The following is a 16794-nucleotide window of genomic DNA, read 5'->3' as shown; positions in this document are numbered from 1 at the left end:
CAGGAGCAGCACCAGGTGTACTTAAAAATTAGGTGTCAACCTGGTGAAGCCACAACACAGGACTACATGCATGCTGAACAGCAGAAGCAGCATGCAAGAGACAGAGCTAAGTGATCCCACAACCAACGAATCAAATCAAAACTGCATTCCAGCCACATCCATGATCATCCCCATCCTCTATGATAGTCCAGCTTGGTCCCTGAGCACAACAGATAAGACACCCACTTTCAGCCAGAAGTTCTGCATGGAAGATCCATCTCTGTCTCCTCCTGAAGTTCCCACCATCACAGATGCCAGTCTTCAGCCAGTTTGATTCACTCAATGTGATATCAGGAAATGGCTGAGTTCATTGGAGACAGCAAAGGCTATGGTGTCCTGGCAACATCCTGGCTATAGTGTTCAAGACTTGTGCTCCAGAATTAGCAGTGTCCCTCGCCAGGCTAACCAGTACAGCTACAAAACTGGCGTCTACTTGACAATGAAAAATTGCCCAGGTATGTCCTGTGTGCAACAGGCAGGACAAATCCAGTCTGGCCAATTACTGCCTTCTTGGTCTACTCTCACATCAGAAAAGTGATGGTGGGTGTTGTCGATAGTGCTATCATGCGGCGCTTGCTCACCAGCAATGTGCTCAGTTTGGGTTTCACTGGGACCACTCTGCTCCAGATCTAATTACAGCCTAGATCCAAACATGGACAAAGGAGCTGAATTCCAGAGATGAGGTGAAAATGAGTGCCCTTGACATCAAGGCAGATTTTGACCAAGTGTAGCATCAAGGAGCCCAAGCAAAATTGAGGTCAATGGGAATTGGGGGAAAACTCTCCACTGGCTGGAGTCATATCTAGCAGAAAGAAAGATGGTTGTGGTTGTTAGAGGCCAGTCATCCCAGGCCCAGGACATTGCTGCAGGAGTTTCTCAGGGTAGTGTCCTTGGCCCAACCATCTTCAGCTGCTTCATCAATGACCTTCCCTCTATCATAAGGTCAGATGATTGCACAGTGTTCAGTACCATTCGCAGCTCCTCAAATACTGAAGCAGTCCATGTCTATATGCAGCAAGACATGGACCACATTTAGGCTTGGGCTGATGTGTGGCATAAATGTTACTTGCCACTTAAGTACCAGGCAAAGATCATATCCAGCAAGAGAGTCTAACTGCCTCCCCTTTAAATTCAACAACATTGCCATCATTGAATTCCCCCACCATCAATATCCAGGGGTCAGCATTAACTGGAAACTTAATTGGACCAACTATGTAAATATTGTGGCTGCAAGAGCAAGTTAGAGGCTGGGTGTTCTGTGGCGAGTAACTCAACTGACTCCCCAAAGTCTTTCCACCATCTATGGTGCACAGATTGGAATATGATGGGATACTCCCCAGCTGCCTGGATGAGTGCAGCTCCGAAAACACTCAAGAAGCTTTACACTATCCAGGACAATGTAGCCAAGTTGATTGGCACCCTATCCACCACCTCAAACATTCACTGCCTCTACTACCAGCACACAGTGGTTGCAGTGTGTACCATCTAGAAAATGCACTGCAGCAACTTGACAAGGCTTCTTTGACACCACCTCCCAAACTCATGACTTCTACCACCTAGAAGGACAAGGGCATCAGGTGCATTGGAACATCACCACCTGCAAGTTCCCTTCCAAGTCATACACCATCCTGACTTGGAGATATTTTGCTATTCTTTCATTGTCATTGGGTCAATGTCCTGGTACTCCCTAAGTAACAGTACAGTAGGAGTTACCTACACCATGTGGACCACAGTGGTTCAAGAAGGCAGCTCACCACCACCTTCTCAAGGGCAATTAGGGATGCGCACATTGCATGACTGAATAAAACAAAATTGAGGGCAGCAGAGGATATGCATTCTTTAGACCATGACTAATCTGTGTACAGATTTGATTTATCACTTCAGAATGAGACCTTTTTAATAGTGAATTGTAGTACAAAACAAACATTTGCTGAGAAATTCTTCCGCTTTTTAGAAACCAGAAGTTTCGCATTCAACGTAGTGTAAATAGGTAATTCAATGCTAAGAGTTACCATTGACCTTTAACCGGGTATTGGTAATTGACAGTCTCTGGTACTTTTTTTTCTGCCACACACACACGGTCTGCATTTGTTAACAGAATGTGCAACATGGCATTTATTTCGAGACTGTCATCTGATTGATTTGGCTCCTTGAACTTGGAAAGGAAAGGGTGCGCCGGCCAGTTGAACCTGGCGGAGAGGTCTGGCGATGCATTTTCTTTTAGCACGGCATGCGAGCGCGGTGTTAACATGATCCGGGATGGTCTCTGGCTGTGGAACATTCCGATTGCAGGGAAGTGGTGCAAGCGGCGCTGTGCGTGCGTGCGGCTCTGCATCGTACAATCCGTACTCAAAGTGCGGGGACACGCAAACCCCCCTAATGCACATTTAAACAGGAGGAGGAGGAGGGGGAGGGGAAAAAAGGGTCCATTATAATAACCTGCAAACGGAGAGGATTTATTTATTTTTTTGCACCTTGGGTGTGGAAAGAAAATCCTGATTTAAAAGGCAGCGGGGGAAAAAGGGAAAACGACATGACGTAAGGTGTTTTCTGGCTTTGGAAGTGTATGACGTCATATGCAATAGAGTCCTATAGAAAAATGGTGTCTTTTTACACGGGCTGTAGAGTGACTGAAAGTTATTTGGATTCACAAAATCCTGGGTGATGCATTGGTGATTTAGAGTAATGCTATCTCAAAAATGGATGTAGAGAAAGAGTCTGGACGAAGATTGGTCTGTAGTTTTTTGTAACGTAACGAGTTTTTATGCCATATTAAAAGAGAGAGAGTGAGAGGATTTATGCAGCTACTAGTGATATCGAGGGGAGGGGGAGAGCAGTCACCGTGTGACTGGAGCTGAAATGGCCTCTTGTTTGTTTTTATTTTATTTTGGGGGGGGGTGTGGAAGGGTAGTGACTTCCTGTTTTAATTCTGAGGGTCAGTGGGGGTGGGGGTGTGAGGAGGAGGAGGGGGGCTTTATTTTAAAATGTGATTTTTTTTCTTTCGCTTATAATTTTTATTCCGCCCTAATCATGGTTTCCAAGTTGTGAGGGAAGTGGCTGAAGTGAGTGGGCTCTGCTGTGTTTACAGTGTCTGCGGGAGGAAGCGCTGCTTCCCGCTGGCCTCTTCCATCCCACAACCAGGCTCGACGGCCTAGTCTCCCCCCCCCCCCCCCCCAAAAGCATTTTCACCCCCATTCCACACACCCGCTTTCCCTCCCCCGCCCCCATTCCTCTCACCCCCCCGGATCTCCTGCCCTCACCTTCCCATCTAGAGACTTTCTGTAAAAAAAAAATACCCCTGAGACGTGCGGAAAAGCCCAACACCGAAGGACTGGGTTTGTGCTTTTCAAACTCGTCTCGAATTCGCTCGAATCGGACGCCTAGCGACGAGAGAGCTGGCAAAAAAAAATATTGCCCCTGTGTACAAAACCTTGCCGCTTTTTAAAAAAAAGAGTTTAAAAATGAGGAAACTGAAACTTCACTTTTCCTTTTTGTTTTGCATGCAAGCTCACCCCGCCCTAATTTATATGCAATGATATTAAAATAATGCAAATCTCTTGCTGTGTAAAAGCTCGCCTCGAATTTGCTTGGACCGGGCTCCCACTTTGGTCTAAGACGGTCAGACCGTTAGTGTTAGTATTGCAGCAAATTGAATTCCAACACCGTTTGCATCGTGATTTCGCTTTTATATCTGACCTGACTTGAGCAAATGTCGAGTCATATAACACAGCAGGACTGAAAGGTGCTTCAGCAGGAGCCTAATACAAAATGTATACAAAAAAAAACCAGACTGCTTTAGAAACTGGACCACGAGTTATGAAATAGTTTCAAAAATTGCAATTTTTTGTAACCTTTAAAAAATGCACATAAACACGATTAAAATGCAAATGTGCGAAGAAAGGACCGCGGTGGGACGGCTTCATTAAAATACATAAGAGTCGTAAATGTCTTTAAATTGCTAATAGATGTACAAACGTTCATTTGTGATGTTAAAGGTACTTCTAATTCATCCTTCAAGGACAGTTAGTACTAATCATGATATGTTGGCATATGAAGTACGTCCTGTTCCTCCATTCAGTGCGTCCGTCCCAGATACAAATGTAAACTTTAGTCGTGTTGTATAAGCTGATCCTGTTTTCAAGGAAACGTGCACATTCATAAAGTTAAATTTAATACCTAGCCAATACACAAATAGTGTTTCATTATGAAATCTAATATTTGAAATGGCTATAGGTTCAACACTGGTGTAGCGTTACATATAGGTCTGGTTCTCTTCTGTTTATAGCGCACATTTTGTAGAAGGCGGTATGACAATGAGGACCTCTCAGACGATGACATAGCCAGCATGAGGACTTTTGATGTGGAAGAAAAGCTTAGTATTGCCTCATACAATTCAAGTTACGTGCACTTTATGAAAGGAAAAGGTAAGAATTGGGAGAGAGGTGTATTGTTAAATGTACAGTAAATCCCGTCTAGATTGCAACTGTGGCAGCAGTACTGCAGCTTGCCTGGTCAGTGGACTCTGCCTCAGTCTCGAATTTCCCGCCGTGAAGGCAGGCTATGACTTAAGAGTTTGACGACTATCGTCATTATCTCACAATCCAACTCTTTTTTTTCCTGTTGTGCATAATTTTTTTTACTATAACAATCAATTTCAAAATGAGATGACGTCTGAAACACAGGAAAACCATTGAGACGGTTTTAATACGGCTGTATGTGAGAAAGGGAAATCGTAATGTTATGTATGTAGCTGTGTGGATTGTAAATCCTCCTAACCTATCCACAAAATAAAATAACTATACGTAGACCTGCTGATATCGTTTATTTTCTTTTATAATTTGCATGTTGCTATTATCTGAACCGTCTGTATTTGGAGCAGTTTGTCCAACAGGGATTTGGCCAGCGTTACATGGGGATGGGTGGGCGGGAGAGCGAATGAAAGCGACTGCCAATTTTTTTTAAAACAAGTGGCCGTCAACACAGGTTCAGTGGAGAGACATTGTTAAACAGCAGTTGTATTATTGGTTCTGCGGATTCATATGAAGCGCTCCGTTGATCTTAATAACTAGGTTTAATAGATGGTGTAAAATAAGAGACCTGGGCAAATCCCTGTTCAAATCTAACACGGTGCCGAGACGCAGCGGTTACATCTGTTTGGTAATCTATAATGTTGGGTTGACTTTTCTCACTTCTCTCCTAAAGTTAAGTTTTACTATATGTTGCAACAGATTTTACCCTTGAATATGTGCAGAGAGAGACTATCAAGGTCCCCATTATCTTCAGGGACAAAGATGGTCTAGGAATCAAGTAAGTTTTCTATTAGATACATTTAAATTACCTTTTATTCAGTAATGTTCCTAAACATTTACAGCAAATGCCATCGATATGTTTGTGTTAGGCACGTACGTATCTCCCTTGATTTCAATTGCTATGCATTCGTGACCAGAAGTGGACTAAAACGGCCTTAGAGATCGTGTGTATAGTTGAGACGTTAACAGAATCGTAGAATTCTTACCCCACCCGAAATTATCATCTCCCTCCTTTATGCCCAGAATAAGAAGCAGTTGCTGTTGAACTCCTGTCACTGCACCAGCTCAAAGATATGAATACGGGACCCTTTCCACGGCAAGATTATAGGTTCTCATCACCCACATTTCAGATTACATAATTTTGATGGAGCTCTAGATTATGCCACATTTCTGCCAGCAAGTACACCGCATTAAACCAATAAACTAACCCGTGATGCGGCGATGCCACCGCCATTCTGAAGATAGGCAATTTGAATCTTCAGTTGCGTGTCTTTCCGAGTTCCAAGCTCTTTCAGAACACACACACGACAGATACTCTGATTAACCCTTTCCCTGACTAGGCGCACCGAAGAATGCCAAAGGAGATTTAAATACGGAAACTTCTTCACGCCTCTATTTTCACCGGAGCCAGCAATTCTAAAAGTTCTAAAACTACTCTTCAGCATTTCCATTGGAGGAAACTGCACCGGGTACCCAGCACCCCTAAATGGATGCAAATGAATGTGGCAGGATGAGAACGTGATTGTGGAGGGGGAAAAAATACGTATTTTGTCACTGGCATCTTCATGATGTATCACACCAAAATCATGATCCCAGCAGCCTCAATATCCATGTGATCTTTCTGATCGAGGCCTTGCGGGCAATATCACTCACTGGCAACGATTTGTCTTCAAACGATCCCAATGCTGGGATCGTTTTTTACTTGATCACAAATTGAATACCTTTCAAATTTCTGTGGAGTTGACCAATGAATACATTGCAGGGGATGGGGGAACAAACTCTAACATGATGCTGTTAAATGCGGCTTCCGTGGTTCTAAATTTGGTTTGGGAAAGATCGTGTCAAATACAGTCTTGCCAAACAAGCGCTCCGCATGCATTTTCGTCTGCGCGATGTGAAAGCCCCTTAAAGACAGGAGTTAAAACAGCCAACGGGCCGGAGGTGACACATTTAAACATTGACTTTAATTTGGTTATTACTGTTACATTCCATGTTGGTGCGGATAGTAACAGGTAGAGATAATCGGCGGCTGCCCCATGAAGTTTCCACCTAAAAAGGAGCACAATGATCTGCTGAGATCACCTGTGCGTTCCAAAGGTGTATCTTAAAAAGAGTGATAAAACTGTCCCAAATAAACCGCAGCTCATTTTCTGTGGACGGCTGCTGCACGTTCAAAGGAATGTATTGTCTGATTTCGGACGTTTATTTGAAGAATATATATGTTGACAAGAGCAGTTTGCAAAATACTCTGACGTAAATTTTCTTTGTGCCGCAATATGGCCCGGATAAATTGGAAAATGTTAGGGTCCCCTAAGTTTAATATACTGTAAATTTTAGTGTTGAATGTTGGTATAAAGTGAAAGATCCCTCTCGCATTGTAAGGATGGACAACTCTAAGGAATAAAATTTATCGTATTTCCTTCAAGATGAATTCACGTATCCATATTGATACAACACTAATAGGTCAGCTAATGTGTACAGGTGACTGGGATGGTACACGGCGTTTCAAATCCTCTGATCGATTAAACAGCCTTTTGATTCTTTGGAGCCCAGAGTTAAATCTCGAGTTCGAGCTGGAAACGTCTGATTGGACAAAGTCAGTGCCCACCTGTGTAATGTGAAATTGTAAATCAGTGTACAAGTGAGCTAAAAATACAGCCCAATATCGGAATATGTAAATAGGACAATTGGGAATGCCTGTTAATGGCGAAATATTGGGATTAACCGTTATTTTTCAATTGGTAATCTCGTGTTTTAAAACTTTTTTTGCATAACTGAAAGACTATGAGACTAAATATTTAATATCTTGTCTTTTAACCGCAGAACACCAGATAGCGATTTCAGTGTCAGGGATGTAAAACTGTTTGTTGGTAAGTGAAATTCGAAATATGTAAAGTTGAATTATTTTGTTGCCATGCAACATCTTGGCTTTGAGCAGAACTGAATGCAATTTGCCGTCATAAGTAAGATCAATTACATGAATTTTAAATACATAAAGTGCTTTGTCTGTAGGTACTCTACCCAAGATTGTGTGTTTGATAAATGAGATTACTTTGAGCATTGTGCATGAAGTAAGGCAGTGAAAGATGGCCATTTAATTATTTTTGAGGACATAGTTCTAAAGTATTATCTTTGTACTGTTAATATGTTTGTCTCTGAAGGGTTAAACACAACATAAAATTTGTAATTTCACCTTTTAAATGCAGTTTTAGTAATTGTAAGGACTTTGGTGATCCTACAGTAGAAATGTCAACCTCACGTTTGCATCTCACTGATGTCTTGATCAATCACTTATCAAGTTTTGCATGCTCTGGAAATATTGATCTATGTCTTGTGCTTTCAGATTATTTATAACTTCATATTTATATACATTATGTTGATGTACTTTAGGCTGCAGTTACATTGCTATTTTTTCTGATCATGCAGATTGGTTTTTGAGTGTGTATTGGCACAGCCAAAGGAACAAGACTAGGCTATTCAAGCCCTGGAGCCTATCCTGCCATTCAGTTAGATTGTGGCTGATCTATGCTTCAACTCCATTTACCCACCGTTGTTCCATATCCCTTGACACCCTTATCTAATAAAAAATCTGTCAAACTCAGTCTTGAAAATTTCAATTGACCCAGCATTCACAGACTTTCCACTATCCTTCGTGTGGTAAAAGTGTTGCCTGATTTCACTCCATCATGGCCTGGCTCTATTTTTAAGACTATGCCTGCTTGTTTTGGATTCCCCCACCAGAGTAAATAGTTTCTTTGTATCTACCCTATTGACTCCCTTAATCATTTTAAATGCCTTCATTAGATAACTCCTCAACGTTCTAAACTCAAGGAAATACAGGCCTAGGTAATGTAACATGCCCTCAGAATTAAGCCCTGGTATATTTCTGGTGAATCTGCACTGTACCCCTTCCAAGGCAAGTACATCTTTCCTGAGGTTTGGTGCCCAAAACTGAATGCAGTACTCCAGATAGAGTCTGACCAAGGATTTATACAATTGAAGCATCACTTCCCCACTTCTGTATTTCAACCCCTTGAGATAAAGCCTAACATTCCATTATATTGTTTGTACCTATTGTCTAGCTTTTAGAAACTGGCAGCGTGACTCTGGAGTCTAGTCCTGATCCGACTCAAGAATGCGCTAAAGCTAAGGGATGTGACTGTCCCATCTTCCTATTTCCCCTGCTGCACCACTAGAGAGTTTGATGCAGTGTATAGCTATAGTGTGATATGAAGCTAGATTTTAAAAAATAGCAGGCAGACTATTAGACTGCCTGGGCACTTCATAAACTTACTACAAAATAGTTTTCATATTAAAGTGCTATTAACATTAAAAACAGCAGCTGGGAAAATTGAGGTCTGCATGTGCATGCAAACACATGTATTCAGCTTTCTTAGTGGGCAGAGTGTGATGGGCATTCCACAATATAACTGCTGGTCTCAAAACCGTAATGCAGTATTATTGGAGCCTTAAATAGGACCACGTTACAACATGTTCTAATCAGTCTAAAATGAGTCTCCATATGATAAATGGAAAGGTTAGAAGAAAAACTAAAACTGGATTTTTATTTTATAACCTAGTTAAAATGTTTAGGCAGTCATGCCGCTTAGCTGGCCTGTAAATGTTAATGTGTGAATACGTAATTTAGCGATTTTATCAATTCAGTTAGATTTGTTTATTTATGTTTTTCAACAGTAAAGAAATATTATGCAAGAAGTGGCAGGTTTGAAAATTTTCCAAATCAATGTAATGTTTGTTGTGCTAGTATTTTATGTTATACAGTGAATGCTAGGCTTATGCAACCAAATATGCTGTCAGTACAAACTGAATCATTAGGATACGTTGCTGTACTCTGAGTGGCTTGGAAAGCTCTATTGCTACAAGATTAAACTTCCATTTAGAGGTACAAGATTTGAACTCTTTATTATTGATTATGATTCAGATTTGGTTACTTTCTTAGTGAGTTTTCTTTTTACATAATTGAGCTATTACATATCCGAGATATTAAAATTAGTTTCAGCATTAATTAAAAAAAGTACCCATTGGTATCAAATAATTTAACCTTATCAGTATTCTAAAATGATTGCATCCCATAAATAGAGTGTACATTTTTAAATGAAAGCATGTGACAACTGTACTATACCAAATGCATAAAATATACTAGGCATTCAAGACCTAATTCCAATGTCCTGGTTTTAATATCTCTATAATTGCATCAGCTCAAAATTTTATTATATTGCAGTTTAAGTTGCCAAATTGATGGTATATCACATTTAAGCAAGCATGTAGAGGTAGTTTGTCACTGTTTCAACTTTGCACCAGCTTCAGTATAACTGCAGTTGGTGTAAAGCAAACTTTCTAAACTTACAGTTTGATTGTTAATGAAGCATTAAAATGAACTGGCAGTTGGTTGCATGTAAGCAGAGTCAGGATGGTATGTGATTTGAAGATGAAGGTGCTCCCATGACGATGTTACTCCTGTTCTTCTGGTGGTAGAGGACACAGAGCTGCGATGTTCTATTGAAATAAGTTTGATGAATTGCTGCACTGTACATGTTTCAGCCAGAGTAGATCGGAGGTGGAGGGACTGAATAATAAGTTGAGTAGTGATGCTCCCGGTACCTAGCTCCTATGGAGCATCAATTTTATTTTCTGTTCCTTCACACCCCACCACTAAGAACCATTTGTTTTCTGTGTTTTTCTCCATTTTTTAATAGCTTGGATTGGATAGTAAATGCAGCAGGACTCATCCGTATCCATTCCCATTCATTAGTAGCCAAGATGAACACTGTTAATCCTTGGCACCACCGTAGAATCTGTAAAATACATTTTAAAAACAGGATTGTGACGACTCTACAGAATTTTTCTTTGCCTTTAGAGAACAGCTTCTTGACTCTGTGCTTCATATATTCTGTTTTGGCTGATAGTCGCATTATTGCAACTTTTAACCACAAAAGAGATTTTCAAGATGGCAGCTGCTCACTTAAGGTGAGAGGCAGCTTGCTTACATAATCTACTGAGGACTCAAGTGCTCTTCATGCTTGCAAAATTCCACAGTTTAAAGAAAAACATAGTTGTCAATATGTTGTATAACTGGAACAATTTGGTGACGTGTTATGAATTGTAGATTTATTCAATTTTTGCAGTTGTTTCTCACTCCCAAGATTTCTTTAGTCATTAAAATATATGAAGTTTCCTGTTGCATATTCATTCTTCCTGTACCTTTTGTTGTTTGGTTTATCTTGTCGGGCTTGTTCTGACAACCCAGTGATATTTATACGTGTCTGTACTGACAATACCAGCTTTGTTGCAAAATTTTAGTTCGTACAGGACACCACCAATTTTGAAAAGAGTAAAAGAAATGAGGTGAATCCGGAAGTGAAAATTAGGCGGTGGTAAACTGGATTGTAAAAGTTGAGGATTATAAGGGGAATGAAAGAGTGAGGGAGCTAACATGTCCCACAGTTTGACATTCTGGGCAAGATACACCTATGCAACAATAATCAGTGCACTCCAGAAAATAATTCACCATGTGCAGCATTTTAAGGCATCTTAGCAGGACAAGACTTATGTTAATACCTGTATTATTAAGAATCAGTTAGAGTCTGAGGCTACGCAACGAGTTTGAACTCAACATGGTGAGGATGTAGAGAGGAGCAGTCTGTCAGATGGAATATTAAAGTTAAGAAAGAAGAAGAGGGGCAAGTTTTGAGGAACAGTGACCATAGTAGATATTCAGTAAAGAATAATTAGCAAATTGCACTGAGGGAAAACTAATTGATAATTTTTTTTTTAAACTATGACAGCTCAGATTTCTTTGGGATTACAGACTGTCACAGGAACCAATTAATAGGAGGTCAGGTAATTAACTTCAGTCACCTGGGACGAAGTGTTGAATAACATTGTCACTGGGTTTACATTACGAGAGCAAGTGGAGAGTGTTTTGATTGAATTGAACCACTTTAGTGCTTTTTCCATTTATTAGAATTTTATGAAGTCAGGATTTTTAATTTTTGCTGGAGGTTCTGAATGTGTTGAATTATTTTGCAATTTAGAGTGAATAACACTTGCAAGTCTTTTTGAAAGTCTTGTTGGTACACACACACTTAGTGTATTGTACACAGAGAACGTGAATTTAATTGGAAAGCAACTTTGGAGAAATCGAGAATTCAGATTTGTTTAGTGTCTTGGATTTTTGTTTTTAAGGTAAGCTTACACAGAGATGGCCTCATAATATAGAGCAGAGGTGAGGAGCCAGGGTTTTCTTTTATTCGTTCACGGGATGTGGGTGTCGCATTTTTTGCTCATTCCTAATTGCCCTTGAGAAGGTGGTGGTGAGCTGCCTTCTTGAACCGCTGCTGTCCATGTTGGGTAGGTACACCCACAGTGCTGTTAGGAAGGGAGTTCCAGGATTTTGACCTAGCGACAATGAAGGAACGACGATATAGTTCCAAGACAGGATGGTATGTGGCTTGGAGGGGATCTTGCAGGTGGTGGTGTTCCCATGTATTTGCTGCCCTTGTGGAAGTTTGGAAGGTGCTCTCGAAGGAACCTTGGTGAGTTGCTGCAGTGCATCTTGTATATCGTGCACACAGCTACCACTGTGCATCGGTGGTGGAGGGAGAGAATATTTGTAGAGGGGTGCCAATCAAGCGGGCTGCTTTGTCCTGGATGGTGTCGAGCTTCTTGAGTGTTGGAGCTGCACCCATGTAGGCGAGTGGAGAGTATTCCATCACACTCCTGACTTGTGCCTTGTAGATGGTGGACAGGCTTTGGGGAGTCAGGAGATGAGTTACTTGCCTCAGGATTCCTAGCCTCTGACCTGCTGTTGTAGCCATGGTATTTATATGGCTACTCCAGTTCAGTTTCTGGTCAATGGTAACCCTAGGATGTTGATAGTGGGGGATTCAGCGATGGTAATGCCATTGAATGTCAAGGGGAGATGGTAAGATTCTCTCTTGTTGGAGATGGTCATTGCCTGGCACTTGTGTGGTGCGAATGTTACTTGGGTGGAGAGGATTAAAAGTCGTTCCTTTATGATCAATGGTTAAAATAATGCTAAGTCACCCCCCCAATTATGACTCTGTTGCTGCAGACAGCATCTCTGACTTTATTAGCCAAGTTATAATGTAAATGGAGGTAGTGTTACTACCACTAGAGGAGCAGAGAACACATTCAATTGCTGGAGCCAGCAGCAAATGTAAATGACTACTGGTGCCAGCACAGGTAAACACTTTTCCTGCTTGCTGGCCTGTACAGAACACCCTAACCCATTGGGGAAAGTCCGCTGGTAGAAAATGAAAATTGCAAGTTTGCACGTAGGCAGTTGTTTTTTTGTTGCTGGCCCTGCTCTGGAATTCCCCTTGCAGTGTAAATGGAATGGACTCCACAGTGCTAGCACTCTTGGTATATTAAAGAATTGGTTTTACTTGAAAAAATAGGAGCTCCCTTAAAGCTGACTTATGCTGAATCATTAGCTGAATTTCTGTGCATAAAAAGTAGTTAGTGGTGTCTCCTACTTTTTCTCTGAATAAATCAGAGAAAACATCTATTCCTTCCTTTGCAAATGCTAAAGACAGAACGTGAACCCTGATCACTCATAAATTGTGTGTATGTCCAATCCTGTCTGATGAGAATCCTGTTTCATCTCTTTGAATCCTTAGATTATTTTCTCGAAGGCAGCAAAAGGTATTTTTCTCTACGCTTAATTGAAAGAGTAAAATCTTTAGTTAGATTATTGTAGCAAAAGACAAAATGGGGTATATTTTCCGTTAATTTTATATTACATTTACGAGTGGTACCGTGTGCTAGTTATGGTATTGGACCAGCAACCTGGAGATAATGGGTTGAAATCACACCATGGCAATTTGTGAAGTTGAATTCGATGTTGAGTTCTGAATTCAATAATTTCGGTAATTTGTGGGCTAGCATTAGAAAAAAATTACTATGAAAGGTGCCAGATTGTCATTTTTAAAAACTCATCTGGTTCAGTCTGCCACCCCTCCCCAATCTGGCTTACTCATGACTTCAGTTTCACACTATATGGTTGACTGTTAAATACACTCTGAGGTCACTCAGTAGTCAGGGCAAGTAGGGATGGATAGTAAATACCAGCATCGCTCATATCCTGAGAATAAAACAATGAAATACTGTCGCTACTGGTCTGAGAATGGTAGTTACAGTATTAGTTCCACCTGTGTAGCAGCCGATTTATATTAGTTCATTTAATGCCTTGAACAGTCTGGAAAATCCTGACAATGTTGACTGCAGGGTGATGTGAGCTGGCTCTGTCTGGTACACCTTTCTGGTTCTTGCATTTTAAATGGCAGCACCAGGCAATTTTAGCGCAGAAAAAAATCTGCAAGCAATAAGCTGGCACCCATGAGGACTTGAGGGAGCGGGCATTGTGGGAATCAGCTGGGCAGGGTGGAGACAGCTGGTATGCCTGTGGAAAATTTAACAGAAAATCAGCATGGGGAAAAAATAATAAAAGTAGCAGCAGTAGGGGATGAAAGGAAAATGGGACAGGGATATAGCAGGGAACACTGACAGAGACCTGGATGCAATAAAGATAGTGAAGCAGAGATTCTTGCATGCTGTGAAAGACAAAATATCTGCAGCGGAGTGCAGAGAGCAGCCTGTGTTGAAACTGAGGAAGCCAGCCTGAACAGTACTCCTACGTAAAACTACTACAAAGAGAAAGTGAAAAGGATAGATGGGAAAGGAAAGTGAAAAGTAAAAGCAGGGAAGAGTGAAAGAAGCTAAAGCAGGGACGGCAAGAGAAATGGGAAGGGAGGAGAAAGCAAGTGGAAGAAAGGAGAGTGAGACACACAGAAGTAGAAGAAGGGAGAGTTAGTAACAGAAGTTCCGACTTGTCATTGCCATTACCAATATCTGTAGCCAGAAGATCATTAGAGGCTGAGAGTTTTTACATTTGGCCCAACCAGTCTGTGTCGGCATTTAACCTCCATGCAAGAAAATAGTCCTAATCACTTTGATCTACCCTGTTCTGATATACCTTTATCTGTTTTTTTTTTCTTGAATCACCTATCCACCCTATTGTTGAATATTAACTTTGTTTGTGTCTCAACCACTAAATCCTGGAAGTTGAGACAGCCTCACAATTCTGTGTAAAGAAACTTCTCTTGTTCTCTGTTCTAAATCCCTTAGATCGTGTATCTGTGGCCCTTGTTCTTGACTCCACAACTACCAAAAGTCTGTTTCTATCTACCTTGTCCCATCCTTTCATAATTTTCATCACCACTATTGTATCATCCCATAATTTAAGTTCCGATTTTTCAAGTCAGTCTTTGTATTTTTATTTTCCTCGTAGCAGGCAGTATCCTGGTGAATTTGTATTGTACTCTCTCTTGTTTCTATAGTTTGGGGCCCAACACTGTACACAGCACTCTAACTGATCTCTTATTAAGGTTTTAGAAAGGGTTGTCATTACCTCTTGCCTTTTATACTCTACACCTTGTGATAAAACCAAGGCGGTAATTTTAACCAAGTTCTTCTTGTGGGAAACTGGATGGGCTCGGCTGCCTGTTTTACAATCTTCCCAATTTTCCTTTACATTGACTTCGGGGTGTAACACAAGTGGTCTATCCAATCTCATCAGTTTCCCGCTGAGCCAGTTAGGTTAAAATTACCCTTCTAGAATTCCATCAGCATTTTCTTTTAACAAGTTGAGTCCAAAAAATGTTATGAACTGCTGGAGCAGATGATTTTGTTCAAAAATATTGTCAGTTGACATGCAAATGGACCTACCATTATTTTCTGAGATTGCACCTATGTTCCTTTACATTGCCTTTCAGACTGTAGCTCTTTGCCTCTGAGAGAGCTTCTCTTTTGAATGAAATAAATTTGTGTTCAAATCCCTCCACAGCCTTGCTCCTCTCTCTCTCTCTAACCTCCTTGAGCCCTCAACCCTCCAAGAGCTCTGCATTCCTCCAACTCTGGCTGCTTCTGCATCCCCTGCTTCATTTGTCCCACCTTTGGTAGCTATGCCTTCAGCAGTCTAAGCCTTTAAGCTTTGAAATTCTCTCCTTAACCTCTCCTAACTCTCCTTTTAAGATGTTCCTCTCTGACCACACTGTTGCATGGGATACTGTATTGGAGTTTATAGTGCATACAATGTCAAATCCAAGGCATGTGAGACACTCTCTTCCAGGGCTTCTCACAGCACTTCTCTGCTGAGTCTGGTTGGGCTCCAACTCTAGATTTATACTGTAACTTCAGCAAATTTCACTTCATAGTGAGACTAACGTGACGGTATAAACGCCCACTTATTGGTGAAAAAGGAAACATGAATGTGAAGAGGTACATTCAGAATTAGTGAATAAGTGGAAAAATAAGCCAATATTTGCAGCAATATAGGGCAGCATGGTGGCGCAGTGGTTAGCACTGCAGCCTCACAGCTCCAGCGACCCGGGTTCAGTTCTGGGTACTGCCTGTGCGGAGTTTGCAAGTTCTCCCTGTGACCGCGTGGGTTTCCGCCGATGCTTCGGTTTCCTCCCATAGCCAAAGACTTGCAGGTTGATAGGTAAATTGGCCATTGTAAATTGCCCCAAGTATAGGTAGGTGGTAGCAGAATTGAGGAAAGGTGGGGATATGGTAGGGAATATGGGATTATTGTAGGATGGGTGGTTGATGGTCGGCACAGACTCGGTGGGCCGAAGGGCCTGTTTCAGTGCTGTATCTCTCTATGATTCTATTTCTACAATTAAAGTATTCAGTGAATAAAGTAAAACCTTATTTTTTTTTGTGTTAAAATTAGTATAGTACATGTGTGATTTTTTGTTTTGAGATGGTCCGTTTGACCCCAAATGTTTTGATGAACAAATGTAAGAAAGCTGTGTGAGCAGTGTATGGCTTCTGCTAACAGTCATATCAATTGAAAAAAATACGTAATGAAGACGTGAATAAAAGTGCATGTTTGCATGCATAGTGCAACAAACAGACATGTTTCCTTCCTTCCTAAAATCCAAAAACAGGACTGTCCTGGCAGACCCATGAACTTATTTCTTCCTATCTTGACTCTTATCTTTTCTCCCCTGGTCCAGTCTCTTCCCACCTACAACCGTGACTCCTCTGACGCCCTAAGTCATTTTGACAATTTCCAGTTTCCTGGCCCCAACCGCCTCTTCACTATGGACGTCCAATCTCTCCACACCTCCGTCCCCCACCAGGACGGTTTGAGGGCTCTCTGCTTCTTCTTTGAACA

At 41.2% G+C, this 16794-nt stretch overlaps 1 protein-coding gene and 1 long non-coding RNA gene across 11 annotated transcripts in view; one reads left to right on the top strand and one right to left on the bottom strand.

The window, feature by feature from the left end:
* The window catches only part of kdm2bb (lysine (K)-specific demethylase 2Bb), a 267493-nt gene that overhangs the window by 18518 nt on the left and 232181 nt on the right, over positions 1-16794 (top strand). For 2 of the 10 annotated variants that reach the window (XM_068055002.1, XM_068055000.1), the window contains exons 1-4: positions 2626-2771; positions 4325-4463; positions 5268-5346; positions 7392-7438. The exons of 1 other annotated variant lie outside the window; for it this stretch is intronic. In XM_068055002.1, coding sequence (XP_067911103.1) covers positions 2739-2771; positions 4325-4463; positions 5268-5346; positions 7392-7438 — 298 coding nt within the window. In that variant the 5' untranslated portion in view covers positions 2626-2738. Of the gene's footprint in view, positions 1-2157; positions 2240-2329; positions 2578-2625; positions 2772-4324; positions 4464-5267; positions 5347-7391; positions 7439-9263; positions 9292-16794 lie in introns of those variants that run through there. 7 more of the 10 variants (XM_068054993.1, XM_068054992.1, XM_068054996.1 and 4 more) reach the window with 6 other exon arrangements.
* The window catches only part of LOC137382709 (uncharacterized), a 50680-nt gene continuing 43378 nt past the window's right edge, over positions 9493-16794 (bottom strand). Inside the window, exon 3 of the long non-coding RNA XR_010977263.1 lies at positions 9493-10384. This is a non-coding gene — a long non-coding RNA (uncharacterized lncRNA). The remainder of the gene's footprint in view (positions 10385-16794) is intronic.

Source organism: Heterodontus francisci, chromosome 23 (genome assembly GCF_036365525.1).
Source record: "Heterodontus francisci isolate sHetFra1 chromosome 23, sHetFra1.hap1, whole genome shotgun sequence".
NCBI lineage: Eukaryota > Metazoa > Chordata > Chondrichthyes > Heterodontiformes > Heterodontidae > Heterodontus > Heterodontus francisci.
Note: the sequence above shows the minus strand (reverse complement) of the source record. Positions and strands in the feature narration are given on the sequence as shown.